This window comes from Lissotriton helveticus, chromosome 11 (genome assembly GCF_964261635.1).
Source record: "Lissotriton helveticus chromosome 11, aLisHel1.1, whole genome shotgun sequence".
Classification (NCBI taxonomy): Eukaryota; Metazoa; Chordata; class Amphibia; order Caudata; family Salamandridae; genus Lissotriton; species Lissotriton helveticus.
The window spans coordinates 829,587,963-829,605,212 of NC_136072.1; the positions used below are offsets into that span (position 1 = coordinate 829,587,963).

Here is a 17,250-nt window from a genome sequence, read left to right on the forward strand (position 1 = left end):
CACTACACATGGAATTTGCTCGAGGGGTCTGAGAGAGGCAGGAAAGGGAGGGTGGGGGTGAATGTCCTCCATATCTGTTTATTGGAGGTTAGGTTGCCTAGTGGGAGACTCAGCCTAGGTGGTACACCTGGCTGCTTGCCTTCCTTTCTACATGACAATCCAAGAGTCAAGTACACTTCAGCATCAAGGAATTCTAAGGGCCCAATTCACAAAGGTAAACTGAGACGAAAGTCTAACTTTATGCCTTTCAGTATTCACAAAGGGCATTTAAAGTAATAAAGTTAGACTTTTGTCTCAGTTAAACTTAAGTTTTGGTTTTAAGTTTAACTGAGACCAAAAGGTTAAATTTAAGACCAAAACTTAAGTTTAACTTAGACAAAAGTCTATTTTTACTACTCATAAATGCCCTTTCTGAACACTGAAAGTTGTAAAGGTAGAATTTTGTGAATCAGGCCCTAAGTGAAATATGTATGTCCTCCATCACCTGTGTGGCTGATACAAGATGTGCACATACACTTGTTTAGCCTATCTCTTATACGAGCCTTACTTAATGAATGGCTAATACAGTGATTGTTCTCCTGCAGAGATTTCTCACTTGACAACCTTGCTTTCTAATTCTCTGTCCTTCATTTCCTTTTCTTTCCCCATTTTCCGTTTTTCAAGTACAAATTATTTTATGCGTTCCTGCTCCTACAAATTCCTCTACTCCAACACAAGTTAACAATGAATTTCAAACCCAGATCCATTTTATGTTTTCCCCGATGATGGCACGTTGCCCTCTCCACGAACCTTTTTCAGTATTTTAGAGATAGTTTCTGGCTCGTTGGCCTCTTCCTGCCACAGCGTGGAGCAACCTCAGGTATCATCTGAGCTTTCTCGGCTCCCTCCAGGCCAGGTGTGCTCAGCTCTTGCTTGCAGCCCCCAACTGATGGCTTCTTAGCCTCACCCTGAACCATAAGGTGCTGGGGAATAATTACTGGAAATGGCTTGGCTTGTGTGGTTTCTCTCAGGTCTGTCCATCTGATATACAGGTGGTAGTTAATAGGTGCCACTGTCCAGTTTGGACACAGGCAGACTGTGGTTGAAAAGTGAGAGTGAATGTGTACAACCTGCTGAACCTGACTCAAGTCGTGGAGGAGCCCTGAGTAGACTCTGGATGGATCATGGGTGCAGTTGGACGTCTGAGGTAGTGTACTAGTCTTGGAACTACCAAAAGCTCTGCGATGCCACACCAATGGCAGATTGTGCGGTATACAAATGCCAGATGACAATAATCTAAAACAGTGGGTAGAGACGGCATTCAGCTATTTCTGTGACTCATACCACAGTTTTTGATCTGCTATTGTGGACGAGCCATAAAAGATCATATAACGGAAGTGTTTGTGAAGCACACACTCACCTAGAAGGACATATTGTCATGCATTAACATTTCTTTATTGTTACCCAGTTTTATGGCAGGATAGACCCACCAGATTTTAAACCTGTGACAATCAGGTCAACCACAAAACCCTGCAGTGGATGCATTAGTTCATTGAGCCATCAGCTCCAGCGCGCTAGTTAAGGGGGATGGAAAGGTCACTACCACATATGCTTTAATGGTAGGGGCATTGAGATTTACAAAGTGAGTACACACATATAAGCAACCAAACCCACAACCCTCCCACTGTTAACGTCACCTCACTCCAACCACCAATTTAGGACTACATCTTAATAAAATATTTAGGTAGACACCGACAAATGAATGTTCATGGCAGATAAAGATAAAGTTCATTAGTCTCTCCGGTTTCTGGATGAAATGTCCTGGTCTCTGTGTACTCTCCATACATACCCATGTGCTTATATTATTATTACATTACACACACACACGCACACACACACACATATAGATAATTAAGGAGAAACTGGTGGCAAATGGGGTCATCTTTCTACCTACTGTAAGCCCAGAGACTTTACTTAGACTCCACCTCACTCTCTTTCTTACTCTATAATGCCACCCTTCTTTCTAACACACAAACACATAGAAGGGACACCTACTCGGCTCATTTTCCAGCCTTCTGCAAAACAGCCACCTCTTCTGAGGTGCCAGGTTTCCTTCTGCGCTTCCTAAGACTGCATGTTGTACAGAGACTTATCTAAATAAACTATAATGTAGCACTCTGCACTAGACAAAACTATGCATGATCTTTTTTATTCTGTCTGTCTTAGTCTGTGATCCATGGGCGGCTCCTCCACTAGGGTGGAAGAGCTTCACCCAACTGCTTTCTCGCAGTGTGAGAAGCAGAAACATGAAATGGTAATAACTACCATTTTGTGTTTCTGCTTCTCGCACTCCGAGAAAGCAAAAGGGTTTGGTTGCGGGTGGGTGGGCGGGGCTGCTCTGCGTGCAGGGCTGGGCAGGGGAGATGTGGTGTGCCCAGTCCTGGGGCAGACCAAACCAGTCATGCACACACTGCCCTTCTCCATGTAGACTGCAATGCAGCCTACAATGCAGCCTACAAGGAGAACACGACCATGCCATTAGCCCCTGGCTGAGCGGCGTCCCGGCCAATCACAATGCTGCTGGCAGAGTTGTGATTGGCTTAGGGGTGGGAGCCTGGCTGCCTGCTTCCTGTTCTTGCCGGAGTTAGGAGAGGAGCAGAAACGACGCGGGAGCTGGGTCGGAGGGAAGGTAAGTTTAATTTGTTTTTAATTATTAAATTACCCCCCCCCCCTGCCCACGTGACCCCTCCCCCCCACTTGCGAGTCAGGGAGGCCGCAACTGCTGTGATCACAGTTTTGGCACTTTATTACTTTATTGTGGAGAAGTGTGGCTCAATGGTTAGAGCGGCAGACCCTGATGCAGAGGTCTAGCCCGGGACCAGGGTTCAATTCCCGCCTCGGTGGGTCTTGGGCTCGACTTCCTCGAACCTGATAATTCTCGCATCGGTGGCTATTCTAATCATGGGTCCCACTCTGCAACTCTGGGCAATAGCTTGCTTAATTTCCACAACAGCCCCAACAACGCTAGGATGCCTGGCTTCACCTTGGGGGTGCCCAGGAGTGGGCACTTCACAGGGAAAGGCCAGGAAGGGTTCCTCAGTGGTATTCGTACAAGCGTGCGCTATACAAGTACCACCACATTTACATTACGTACTGTTCAAGAGTTTTGCTGAGATGAACTTTTAAATTATTCAGGAATAAACAAAATATCTTAGTGTAAACAAAGAGCTGTAAAATATTTACAGTGGTTTAAAATGGTAACTTAGATGTGAGATTACTGTTTTTGAGAACACTGTGATGCACATTCTTTGTTTTGACCATAGAAGGATGAAAGAGTGAGTCAGCTCAGCCTGGATTCATACTTGATACAGCAGAATGCACCGGGAATACTTCAGAATGGTTTAAAGTTGCTATCAATCAATCATTATTTGTAAAGCACAACTCTGTCACCCCTAGGGGTATCTGGGCACAATCTCCATCGAAGAGCCAGGTCTTGTGTCTCTTTCTGAAGTCTGGCAGTGAGGGGGTCTTACGAAGCTGGAGGGGGAGGTCATTCCAGGTCTTGGCTGCAATGTAGGAGAAGTAGCGTCTGCCGCTGTGGTTGTGGCAGATGCAGGGGTGTTTTCGAGAGTGCGTGAAAAGGAGCATAGGTGTCTAGCAGAAGAAACTGGCCGACTAAGAAGTACCGATGGACAGAGCGGTGCTTCACTTTTCTCCTGAGCCGTTGCCAGGTGGGGTGAGGTCTTTTCTTCTTACAGAACTGTGACATACACTGTCTGTGAGACAAGACATGAAGCGGGACGCCTAGGATACCCAGGTGATCTCTGTATAAGTCTCCTTTGATTGATTTCCATTATTATCACGGAATCACTTTTGAGTTATTCACACACTTTTTTATAGTTTTTCTGCAGTAGCAATAGTCAGTTAGGTCCTGAAGAAAGCAAGGACACGTATTGTCCATGTGATTGCTGAAACATGTCGACCTTGATTTAGATCTTGACAGCCATTTGTTAAGACTGTCTCTGACCATTTTTAACGTTGGCAGAGGGACTGACACCAGAATAAAACTCTTTAGCAGTCCCTTACCCAATTTTAACACACTTTTATTAGTTTTCACCACTTTTTTTCGTTGCACTGCGACATCAGTCACTCAGTTCTATCCACAAGTCTTAGGTATAGAACCAGAAGACCTAGGCAAGGGCTGTCTGAGTAGAGTGAGGATTGTTTCCATCTTTTCCCTCTCCTGCGTCAAGTCAGTCCTTCTCCTTGTTTGGTCTTCTAAGGAATCCCAAATGATGAAGGGCGGTTCCGTGTGGTGACTGATGGGTATCCTAGATCGACCGCTCAGGGGATTTAGGTTGACACATTGACATAAGGGCTCTGTGTAGTGATTGACTGGGTTCTTCACCTTTGTAGCGTTAATGTCCGTTGTTTCAGACCCTGTGACACTTGTGTGTAGATTCATGTAAGTAGGGAATGTGTCGCAGCTTGGTCTTAAAATACTCCCTTGGGCCCCAACCCAACCGTTGTTGTTATTTCTTGGCAGAGTAGAGTGACCTGGAGTGCAGTGGTGTGGACTACAGTGGTACACAGTAGAGTGGCACAGAGTAGAGCAGTGCAGAGTAGAATAGCGTGGCATAGCGTGTAGCGATGTAGAGTACATTGGTTTTTAGCAAAGTAGTATTGAGTGCAGTAGCATGGCACAGAGTGAAGTAGTATGGTGTAGAGTGCAGTGGCATAGAGTGCATAGGTGTAGAGTAGATTGTTTCAGAGTAGAATGAAGTGGTGTAGACTAGAGTGGTGCAGTAGCATAGAGTAGTGGCATGAAGCGCAGTGGCGTAAAGTGGTGCAGAGTGGAGTAGAGTGGCGTAAAGTGGAGTGGCGCAGAGTAGAGTAGAATAGAGCGCAGTGGTGTAGAGTAGATTGTTTCAGAGTAGAGTGAAGTAGTGTAGAGTGGAGTGTTGCAGGATAGGAATGCAGTGGTATAGAGTAGTGGCTTATAGTGCATTGGCGTGAAGTGGCATAGAGTGCAGTGTTGCAGAGTAGAGTGCCATTAAGTAGATTGGGGTAGAGTGTATCGGTGCCGAGTAGAGTGGAATGGCCTAGACTGGACTGGTGTATAGTGTTGCACCAGAAACCAGCAGTGCTAAAGACAGCCCTGGTGGAAGGCCATTGATGTTTCAGTGGAACATGTTCAATTATTTCATTGTTGAAAACGCTTGCATCCACTAAATAATATGAAAACTTTGTTTTGACATAGGCAGGATGCGTAAGGCTGTAGTGTAAATAATGTAGTTGTTGCTGGGATCCTGTTTGTAGTTTTCTGGAAAGCACTAATCTGTGATGTCTACGTTTTTGTGGCACAGTGCTACTGCATGTGTTGCACATACTGCGGCTACTGCTCATTTAGTGTGTATACTTATGCCACACCTTTTGGCTTGCCAATTAGTGTTATTAGAAAAAGGGTTTGGTATTCTGACTCGCTGACCGTAAACAGAAAGATCATTAGACATTCACTATTGGGTCACATTAAGCAAAAGTCAACAGTGCTTTGATAGAAGAGTCTCAACGTGAATATTTGTTGCCACAGAAGTGCGTAAGCCTCCTTCCTGCTGGCCTGTTTTAAGGGTTATGTTACAGCCTTGTAAAATTAGCACAGATGGGGCACGAGAATGCTCCATTGGAAGAGTAATCTGCATTTGTTAGGTCAAGCCTATAGCGGCAGCGCACATGCGCTGATAGCTTTGCGAGGCATGCAGTATTCAGTATGGCGTGGAATCTTCGTGGAAGCTTCGCCCATCTTTTTTAGTGGTTTAGGTCCAAAGTGCTGCTTTCTGATTGGTTTAGGCCTGTTAGCCCCTACTCATGATGGCCATGTTGTCATTAGTATCCTTCCATGGCTACTGGCCCCTCTACTTCAAACACTGTTTTCTTCTCGTGCCCCCCCCCCTCTCCCTCACCCCATGACTTCTGAGACCACCTCCCCACCACACTTCCGTTCGTGCCTTCTCACACACCCGCACTCCCGTTTCCAATGCAATAGGTCTTGTGTAAATGCAAGTCCTATTGCATTGCAAATGCTTCTTTCAATAGTCTCTTACGCTTAATTTCCAGAAGGCAGTGGCGTATTGTTTATTTCACAAGTTTTTCAAAGGTTCCAAATTGTTGTCTACTCCTTGTGTTTTCACCGATTTCAGTTTCCATTGCCCAAGATCAGTTATGGCCTTTTACACGGATCTGTCGGCAAAGCGCTTCTGCACTTGATCAAGTGCAGAAAGTGATACGTAAATGTTGATTCAGTACAGTACACTCTATTCATTGTCACACGGCCACGTGCGGTGGACACTTGCTTCTCTCGCGGTGAAGCGGTTTTCACGTACTTATTTGCTGTTATGGATTATCAAGCGGCTGAGATGCGACAAGAGACAACGCAATTAGGGAACAGTGACAGAAAAAAACATAACTGAGCCACAAGGAGACAGATAAGCGCCAAGAGGTCAAGTAATTGTTTATCAATGCACTACAGTAACATACTATAACACAGCAGAGCGTCATGGTGTCAGATCATGGTTACCTTCCCTGCCATTGAAGAGGGCACATGGTGTAACCTTCGAATGTAGTAGTTACATATTGTGGTACCGCTAATCACTTGCTTGGAGTTTAATTATTTCAAACGGGGAAGCTCACAGAGCTATTTGGCTTTATTAATGTTTTTAGACATTTTGCACAGCAGGGTGAGCTACTGTGCAACATGCCTTCAACAACGAAAAGCACTATGAATCGGTTAACGGTGCCCGCGCCATAGCAATTTGTTTTTATTTAATCCATGTTGCATAGAAGCTCATGCTGCTGTGCTACATAACTAAAAGAACATTGACAAAGGCAAGAGATCGTGCATACGAGCAACATACTAGTTTTGCCAATCCTTGGTTTGTTTAGTTTGTTTCCTTTTAGTCCTGCTGCACAGCATCGGAAATGCTGTACGACATGGCAAAAACTATTGACAAAGCTAATAGGCCCCAAAGGCGAGATCAATTGGCTTTGGAAATGCTTGCTTTAGTTCCTACAAGTGAAGGAAGCCTGAGAATATTATTCCAAATTCACCTAGGTTTCTATGAGATTGCAGCGAGTGATACAGGCTGTTGAAAACTAAGAGTGCATTGACAGTATCTGCTGTCAGCTGGAGGGGAGAGAGGATAGCTTGAACTCGCTGTAAAAATCTACATTCCAGTATTGATAAATAGCACCTGAAATCATCAATATTCTCTATAGGGTGCACATTGTGACCTATGCTGATGACACCCAACTGGCCGTGGCGCTTAACCATTCACACAGGGCCTCTACCTGCCTCTGTACCTGCGTTGAATAAGTAGCCAATTGGATGAAACACTCTTATCTAAAATTAAATGGTAATAAAACCGAGCTCATGCTCCTTGGCAATACTTCTCTTTTTAAGACAGACATTATGTGGCCAGCCTTGATGGGCTCTGCAGATGCCCCCAAGTCAGAGATAAAAAGCTTGGGCTTCTGGCTGGACTCAGACCTCAGCTTTAAAGTCGAGGCCAGAAAGGTGGTGGCCTCCTGCTTTGGCATCATAAGGATGCTTCGTAAAATGCTTCCTCTGCTCCCCTTTCAGGCAAGAAAGCTCATGGTCCAGGTGCTTATTCTTTCACGCCTGGACTTCGGCAACGCCTTATACCTTGGAGCCCCGAGTTCTTTCGTCACTAAACTTCAAACGGTACAGAACTGCGCCGCAAGGATCCTTATGGGGACTCACAGCGGCAGTCAGCAAAACCTGTTATGAAAGCTCTCCATTGGCTCCTTGGCCGAGAGAGAGTCGACTTCAAGGCCTTATGCATCACCCACACGATGATAGGAGGGAAAGGGCCAGAGATTATTTCCTTTATGGTCAAGCCCTATCGAGCTAAAAGGCGACTGTGCTCAGATGAGCAATACTTGGCCGTCGTCCTCAGAATCAAGAGAGCTAGAAGTGGTGGCTAGCTATTTTCATATAATGCTGCCAAACTATGGAACTCCCTTCCTCTTCAGCTATGAAGGGAACCCATACTAATGGCCTTCCGCAAGCTGTTGAAAACATGGCTCTTTCCTAAGTGATTCATTGAAGCCTCAGTTATCCTTCAGTGCTGGGATGCCTACGGTAGCTACGCTAGCTATAAATGCTGCTTCATTCATTCATTCAATATACTGCTCTATTACATTTAATAATATACTTTCAAGCCTAAGAAGTCATAATCTGTACGTTACTCATCTCCATCGAAAATGTAATTTGTTAATGCAAACAGGCCACGGTGACTGTGTAGTCAACCTAGAGCACATGACTAAATTCCTTTGAACCATTCACCATGTGTCATATGTGCAACAGTTTCTTCCTTACTCATTTCAATACACAGTTAGCTAGATGCTTTACGTAGTGATTTTCTCATAATAACCATAAACTTTTTTTAACATATTGCCCTTTGATATGGGTAACAGGAGTATGAGCCTTAATCTCAATGGTATGACTGAGGCCAAATCAAACTGAAAGTTTTGAAACTTCAAGAATATAAATTGCAGAAATTAAAACATTTAACCAGTGGTGTGATCTGAGTTATTGTATAGAATCAAATGTTTCAAATGTTTATTAATCATGATTCTGTTAATTAAAACCATTACAAGATGTAAAACATACTATTTGACTTGTGTGTTCTGATAAAAAGAGTGAAAGCATTTATAAAGTTAATACAATACAGTAGATAAATGACCTATACATGTTTAAAATCAGTTACCAATGTCTGCAACCGTTGGTTCCATACAGCTATAAAGAAATAAGTTGAGTGGCTAAGATTGCTTCTCAGAGAGGCCTGATACTTTATTCACATTATAAGGTGGTGGTACGTAATGTCAGTAATAGATTTAAAAACACTTTTAAGATTTTAAAATTGATATGACTTACAATACTTACTTAAAATAAAACAAATTGGGTAGGGAGACCAGACTGTTCAAACAGGAATTACAGCCAGCAGATGTAAACTTAGACAAAGCAAGTGGTGTAATCATGCATGCTTAGGAAGTTTATTAGGGGAAAGGGCCCAGAGTGCAAGGCTGGGTGATTCCAAGTTTCTTAGGGTAATAGTCAGTTGTAACTTTGTACACGGGTTGAGAAGATGCAGGACGAGGTTGTAGAGTATCTCTTAGTGTTTTAACAAATTTCCCGCATTGTGATAGGGTAGTTGAGTCGGCTTGGGAAAGACATAGGGAAGAAGCCTCTGCACAAGTGTGGACCCCCCTTTGTCAAAAATATTTTTTGGAGTAGGACCCTCCTTGTGTCATCAATCACAGGGCAGCAGGACAGAAGGTGCTTATATGGAACAGATTCTTCTTACTAATTTCAATACACAGTTAAGCTAGATGCTTTAACACAGTGATTCTTTCTTTCATAATTACCCGAACGTTTTTTTATTTTTATTTTTAACATTTAGCCCTTTGATTTGGTTAACAGGAGTGTGGGTCTTAATCTCAATGGTATACCTGAGGCCAAGTCAACCTGAAAGTTTTGAAACTTCAAGAATATAAATTGCAGAAACTAAAACATTTAACCAGTGGTGTGATCGGAGTTATTTTATAGAATCAATATAATAAGGGCTCGCTTAATAAAAGTCCTTTATAAGAACCCCTGCCAAGTTTAATTCTTCAAGGGTTAACCCAACGCATCTGAATGTGTTTTATCACATTTCAGCACTGATTTAAGGTGTCACATATTTATTCTGAACTTCCAGCAGACTCTAATCTTTAATCATGCATGGTGCCTGGTAGTAAATATTTCACAGTTGTGCTATCTTACTGTACACAACAGAAACTGCTAGACTGCTGCTGCCCGGCTAGATTCTCATGTCAAGGATCGAGGAGACATTTTGTGCCTCTGAATTGTAAAACTGATGGCGTCAGAGCTATACTTGCCATGGCGCCCGCTGTGTGGTATGCTGCAGACCCTCTTGTTCCACTGTCTCCAGCATTGCACGTTTGGGCCGCAGAGTAATACTGTGGCCATATCCTGACACAGGATCAGCGAGAAGATTCAGCCATCTGATTTAGAGCCTGTCTGCCCAGGCTACCCGACTTGTAAACTGCACACTGCCGGGTCTCCCCAGATCATGCCCCCTGTAGAGGTACACAGAAGCATGAGAAATTGACTCCTCACTCCAGGTAGATCAGTTGTGCTTTTTTTAGGTTGAGCATTAGAGACCTCTTGTATATACTTTGGTATATACTTATTATGTACTTTGTGGGCTCTGGAGACCATCCCTAAGACTTGTCTGCTTCCGCTTAGGGACTTTTTTTCTGTTCAACTGCCTCTATTTAACTGTCTTAATAGAAAACGAGACCAACAGAGGTCAGTAAAATATCAGAATTGCTCTCTGCTGAGGGACTTTCTTTTAAAAAAACTTCTGGCAACTGCCTTTATTTAACTTTCTTGATAGAAAACGACCAGCAAAGGTCAGTAAAATACCAGAATCACTTTAGCATTCGCTAGATTCCAGTCTATAGAAATTGTCTTCCATGAGCACAAGTAGACAATAATATTTTTTTCAAATCTTGTATTTTCAGTGATATGACCACCGAAGGCCCTGATTTTATATTGAAAACAGAGCTTTGGACTATACCATTTCCAGCTGAAAGGCAATATTTCTCTCCATGTGCTCCCATACCTGGTGTGTCACGCAGTTTGGTGCTCATTTTCCCTCCATGTTAACGAACAGTAGATGTTTCAGCACCCAGGCTAATGTGCGGCATAGCTAAATACATATAAGGTCCCATAGGCGAGACGGATTGCATTGCAAATGCTTGTCTTTCTTTCCTCCCACTTTGATGTCACAGAATGAAAAGTAAACAGCAAGCTCCCTCGGAAGAAGGAGCCTGACATTTGACCTTTGTGTTTAAATGCACAGCAAATGTGACAAGATAAGAACAAGGTTTAAGGGTCTGTTTACAGAAAGTGAGATCTCGGAAGGATACAGCAAACAAAATTTGAGGTAGGGAAGGCACAGACTCAAGCTGGACAGCCTGATCCAAATACAGCCTGCAAACAGAAAGCAAGGAAATGTCAGTTACAAACCACAAAGCCAATGGTAAGCAATGGGCAGAATGTATTCCCCAGGAAGCTTTCTGAATGTCCGCAAGATGTCTTCAGGAGACCAGACAGCTGCACTGTCTGGTAGGCTGTAGCCTAAAAAGCACTAAAACGGTTTCATGGCAAACCTTTTGAAAAGCAGAGGTTGCAAAATATCTATGTTAGACTCCTCAGGAATAGTCAGGATGATCAATATTTTATGGCAGTTCTATTCTTTAAGTTGTTTGTGTAATTGATTCAGCACTGTTTTCTAAACTATTTTTTCCTTCCATGTGCTGTTTCGTAATCATTTGTTCTGATACATATTTGAATCAATTTAAAGCAGAGGCTGCCCTCCTCTAGGTCTGACCACCTATTCTTGATATTTTTGTCTGTTTTGGTTCAGTGACTGTTAATGTTAAACTCTATTATTTTAGTTCATCTCTAGGTGACTGTTGTGCACCCGTGAATGTATTTTAGACAAACAAAGTAGGCTTACACATGTAAGTGAAGTGTTTAATTTCTAGTTGACTGGTGTGCACCCGTGAATGTATTTTAGACAAACAAAGTAGGCTTACACATGTAAGTGAAGTGTTTAATAATGATTGAAAGCAGAACTTTCTGTGTAAATTCAAGTGGTTTAGACAAAAGCACTATACAATTAACACATTATTAGCAACATAAAATATGTCATTACCTACATCAAGGAAATGTGATATGGTCTTCCGACAAATATGTGTATGTTTGCAAAGCATGAAAGTCCCCAAACCCATCAAAGAAAGAGCCAAGCAGGTATGGGGGAGGATAGAGATGGGTGAGAGAAGACATGCAAATGCAAAATGACGTATTGTATTCTTACCAGTTGGTACCCTCCAAGCTTTTCCGCTGCCTGGTGCAACCGCCACAGATTAACTACAGACACAGGAAACACCGAATAACGTAAGAAGTAGGTAAACAAATCCCTTAAATTAACAATTACTTTCAAAGCTACAATCATCACAGTGCTGATGCCCTCTATCACGGGGATGACCCTGCAGGGGGAAGTTCACACCACAGGGAACAGCAGGAGGAAGCTTACACTTCCGGTGTCATGTCATAAGTAGTGCATGGTACTGCTGCAGAAGGGTTATACTGCTGATGTCCTCCAGAGCCCACAAGACTTTACCAAGACGAGCTGTAGAGGGGTGAGTCTTGCAACACTGGCGAGATACTGGTTAAGGACGTTCACGCTGCCAGAGTCCTACAACCCTGGCCGTGCACTGCTGGAGAAAGCTCATGCTCTAGAACTGACAGGACACCACTGCAGAAAGCTCACACTGCTAGAGGCCTGCTGAAGTGGGAGATTACACTGCCAGATCTCACATCATGGGCAGGGACCTGCAGAGGGAAATATTCACCTTTCTCTGTCCCATATCAGATATCAGAGCTCTGTCAGTCCTCTCTGCTCCAATACCAGGAATAGCAGAGCTCTGTCAGCCCTCTCTGCTCTAACACCAGGAATATCAGAGCTCTGTCAGCCCTCTCTGTTATAATACTAGGAATATAAGAGCTCTGTTTGCCCTCTCTGCTCTAATACAAGGAATATCAGAGCTCTGTCTTCACTCTCTGCTCTTGCACCTTACAACCACAGCTCTGCTTCTCTCGGACCTGAAGCTAGGATTATCCAGGCTCTGTCTTCGTCTCACCCCTCTCACATCAGTATTGCATGAGCTTTCTCTGCACCTTTGTGGTCTTATACCAGCATTACCAATACAGTGTCTGCCACTCTCTTCTTATATGCAGGAACTACCAGATCTGTCTACCCATCCCTAATCGTATACAAGTATTGCCAGAGCTCTGCCTGCCTCTCCGTGTTCATATCCCAGAATTAGCACAGCTCTCTCTACCTCTCACTGTGTTTAAACCAGGATTACCAGAGCTCTGTCTACCTCTCTTCTCATACCAGTATTAGCAGAGATCTGTCTTCCCTCTATGCACTTACATAGAGGAGAAGTGTGGCTCAGGGGTTAGAGGCAGCAGACCCGGAAGCTGAGATCGGTCCTGGACCAGGGTTCAATTCCCCGCCTCGGCGGGGTCTTGGGCTACAAAATTCCACGGACTCGATAATTCTCGCCCCGGTGCCTCCTCGACTCACGGGTTCACACTCTGCGACTCTGGGCAATAGCTTGCTTAATCTCCACAACGGCCCCTCGCGGCGGGATGCCTGACTTTCACCTTGTGGATACCCTGCTATCTCACAGGGGAATACCAGGAAGGGTTCCCTAAGCAAGCGCCGGGAATCCCACTGCGGGTAGCTGAGCGCTATATAAGCTCAACTACATTTACATTTACATTACACCAGGATTGTCAGGGCTCTGTCTGCCATTTCTGCTCTTATACTAGAATTATCTGAACTATGTCTCCCCCGCTTCGCTCTTTTATTAAGAGTACCAGAGCTCTTTGTGCCACCTTTACTCTTGTACTAGTAATAAAAGAGCTCTGTCTGCCTTTCTCTGCTCGTATACCAGGATTAGGACAGCTCTCTCTACCAATCACTGCTTTCAAACCTGGATTACCAGAGCTCTATCTGCCTCTCTCTCATACCAGGATTATAAGAGCTTTATCTGCCATTTTTGCACTTATCCCAATGTTACATGCCCTCTATCAACTCCCTTACAGATCTCTTTATGCTCCTCCGCTCTTATACAAAGATGTCTGCTTCTCGCTTTTCTTAAACCTGGATCAGCCAATGCTTTATTTGCAGTGTATGTTTGTGTTGTTCTTGTTACTCTGCAGTAACTACCCCCTGGATCGCTGATGACTTACTTTGTTTGAAGCCCAGGTGTGGAAGCCTCTCGATGGGCGTCTTCCGCTCTTTCATGAACTGGTAAAGACCGGCAATGAAGGCCTGCTCTTCTTCATCACTGTCACTTTTGGCCAAGTCCTCGTTTCTCATGTCTTCCATGAATGACTTAGTCTCAGACATGCTCCTTTGAAGAGGCTCCTGTGGAGTTAGAACTAGAATTGAGGCTGTTGGTCTCAGATGAATGATTTAACTGTAGAGAAAATACCCACAATTTGTGTCTGCTACCACCACGCTATCTAGGTGCTTTCAATATAAACTGAAAGGGCTTGATGGTATTCAACAAGAATTAAAGTAGTGATCATCAAATATGCTAAAGAGTTGTGAATTGAGGCAGCAACAACGTGGCTTTATGTCACTCACAAGTGGCTTCAATTTTTTTTTATTTTAAAGGCAAAAATAAGGCCTTGTGTATGGATGCTTCGAAATAAGCGTTGAAATGCAATCAATACACACTGATATGCAATTTGTAAAGTATTTTGTTTTTTAAATGAAAAATAATAGCAAATAAGGCTGGGAACAAAATATATATGTCTTGCAGTTCGCGTGGAATGGCATGAAATTCTTTATGCACTTAAGGTTTTGAGGCTGAAAGTTCCAGAACGTTGGATTTGTTCTCGAGGTTATCTGCCTCTCTAGGACCAGGTGCAACGTCCTATGAAGAGGTAGACAGACGCCCACAGACTATTTAAAGTGGCTATCCAGTGAAGAAAAAGCCATGTATCACTAACAGCCATCAAAACAAGCATTGGCATAGCCAATAGGTCTCGCTTTTGGGACCTTATAAGTATTTAGTTATGCAGCACAATATCCTTGCTGCAACAAAATCAACTGTTGCATGGCTAAGCACTTATAAGGTCCCAAAGGCGATACCTATTGGCTATGCCAATGCTTGTTATATCTCTTCTGGCAACCCTCCATGATGCACTGAGAGGATCACTACTGGTAATCTTGCATCGGATGCCCACTAAAGTAATCTTGCCTAATGTGGTCCCTATTGAAATAGACGCTCTGGGGGATTTTCATTGAACAACAGTAGCTTATTTTACAGAAAAGGTTGGAGACTTCTGTTCTTTTTAATGATCAAAGAGTGGTTTACCAGTAAGGAGATAGCAGTCAAATGTACAAACAAGTACCAGCATGCGTTACAATGTACAGCATGCCCTGCTTTTAAAAGGGAATGGTAATTAGGGTAACATTTCATATGGCACAGACTGCCTTTCCTGGTGTTGCTCACTTGCTGTTTTCCTTAGATGAATCAATTTAGACCTCTGTACGTGGAATTCAGAATTTTAAAGCCAACTTGGCAACTCTTACTTGGGCAGTGTGAAAATACAGGGAATTTGCATAAGTCCTCTGTGCTAATTGATACTTTCCCATAAGTAGGCCATTTAAATGGTAGACAGGCAGAGATGCTTCAGTAACAGCACAGCGAACGAGTGCCAGCCAGCAGAGGGAGGAGTAGTGATAAAGAGCCCTTCTAGGAGACCGCTCGCACCACAACTGCAGATTTACAACAAAGACATTGCTTTGTGCGTTCTTGGCTTGGCAGCCAGCACTATATGCTGTGCTTTGCAAAACAGTCACTCCGGTTATACCTGGACAAATACTCATACCTCAACCAGACACCCACCCGAAAAGGACACACCATCATAGAAATACAGACAGGGACACAAAAAGACACATACATGCACAAACACATACAAAAGGTACATAAAAGTTACCCAAATTCTGACACAGCATACAGAAACACAAACATACCGCACAGCCATCCTACACCAAGACACATGCAACCCCAAGCATTTTAAGAAACACACCATTCACACGCATATACAAAAACACTTGAATGAAAAGAAATGTACATGCAGACCTACTGAAGCACGGGCAGAAACACATGCATTGAACAAGCACACGCACAGAACCATAGTCTTGCTAGAAGAGATTACCACCACATATAGGCACACTAACAAACACACAGGTAAGCACGTCCACAAAACAAATAAAAACATGCACACATGCATACATGCGTGCACACACACGCACAACTCGGAGATTACCACAGATGGCCATTAGCACACGTAGGTAGACACAGACATACTTGCACAGGTACACACACCCACAGGCACAGGCAGAAAGAACGCATAAAGATACACACAACAAACATACTGATACACACATACCCCAAATAGCCTCTTCCACACAGAGATACCTATGCACCTTTCCACTCATACTGTGCACGCACATTCATGCACACAACAAGCACACACCTTGAAGCTGCTGGGCGTTACAGCGCAAGAACTCATCTTAATATTGCCGTCAGTATATTTTCATTTGGTAGTAAACTAGATGAATACATTATCTGCGCTAAATCGGAGCTACGTCTTTAACTCTTGTGTTGATTGTAGGCTAGATTTGCGAGGTTAGTGATTTGGAGTACCTTAGAGGTGGGTGACCTTTTATTTGTGAACAAGAAAAGTTGAGCAAGTAGAACTGTGACAGTGTACTGAAATCATCCCTCGGCACTGCAAAAGAATGCTGGTTTGGTTAATACGATTGTTTGCCTTTATTCGAGCTGTTATTTGAAGTTTTGAGTCATTTTGTGGTACTGTATAAACCAGCATAAACTGGCATTTTTTTCAACCTCCAAATATACCATTACTTGAAATGCACATTAGATTTTGCATATTTGCACTGCATCCTTATTGTTTTATTTGCCGGAATGTAATCAGACTATATTATTCATACATGGGCTTGTTTATCAATGAAACTCAATGGTAGCACAAACGCCCTCTGCTGACCCAACCCTCTGGGTTTACAATACACTCCAGCCCTGGAAAGCACCACAGATGCAGACAGGCTGCTAATAGTCCTGGGCGAGCCGAATGCACACAGGGGGTTGGACGGGGAGAGATGTTAGCCCCCTGCATACCACTGCCTAGGAAGGGATGGAAGCATAAAGAAACCAGGGCACTTTCCCCACAATACCTACGTATTGAAGCAATGAAAAATGAAGGCGACCGGAGGGAAACGATGGGGTGGTGCTGGGAGTGCCTTGATCATGAATGAAAATACAGTAAACAGGGCTGCTTCGGCATCCTCATGAAACAGACTACAATATGGGGGTTCAAAGCACTGACAGGGATAGTATGATTTGTGGACAGAGCAAACAGACGGGAGGAAGGAGATGGGCGAAAAGTTTTCAAATTGGCACCCATGCTTTCTTGCCCTTTCCTTCGTAAATAAATACTTAAATATAAAAGAAAAGCTGTGAAACAAAAGGCATGTATAAAAGATTTATAATAGAAAATAGCTTCGGCTCACC

General features: G+C 43.5%; 1 protein-coding gene across 1 annotated transcript in view; it reads right to left on the reverse strand.

Moving 5' to 3' along the window:
* The window catches only part of ARID5A (AT-rich interaction domain 5A), a 256,119-nt gene that overhangs the window by 102,098 nt on the left and 136,771 nt on the right, over positions 1-17,250 (reverse strand). Inside the window, exons 3-4 of the mRNA XM_078666996.1 lie at positions 13,892-14,069; positions 11,946-11,998 (exon numbers count right to left, since the gene is read on the reverse strand). Coding sequence (XP_078523122.1) covers positions 11,946-11,998; positions 13,892-14,051 — 213 coding nt within the window. The 5' untranslated portion in view covers positions 14,052-14,069. The remainder of the gene's footprint in view (positions 1-11,945; positions 11,999-13,891; positions 14,070-17,250) is intronic.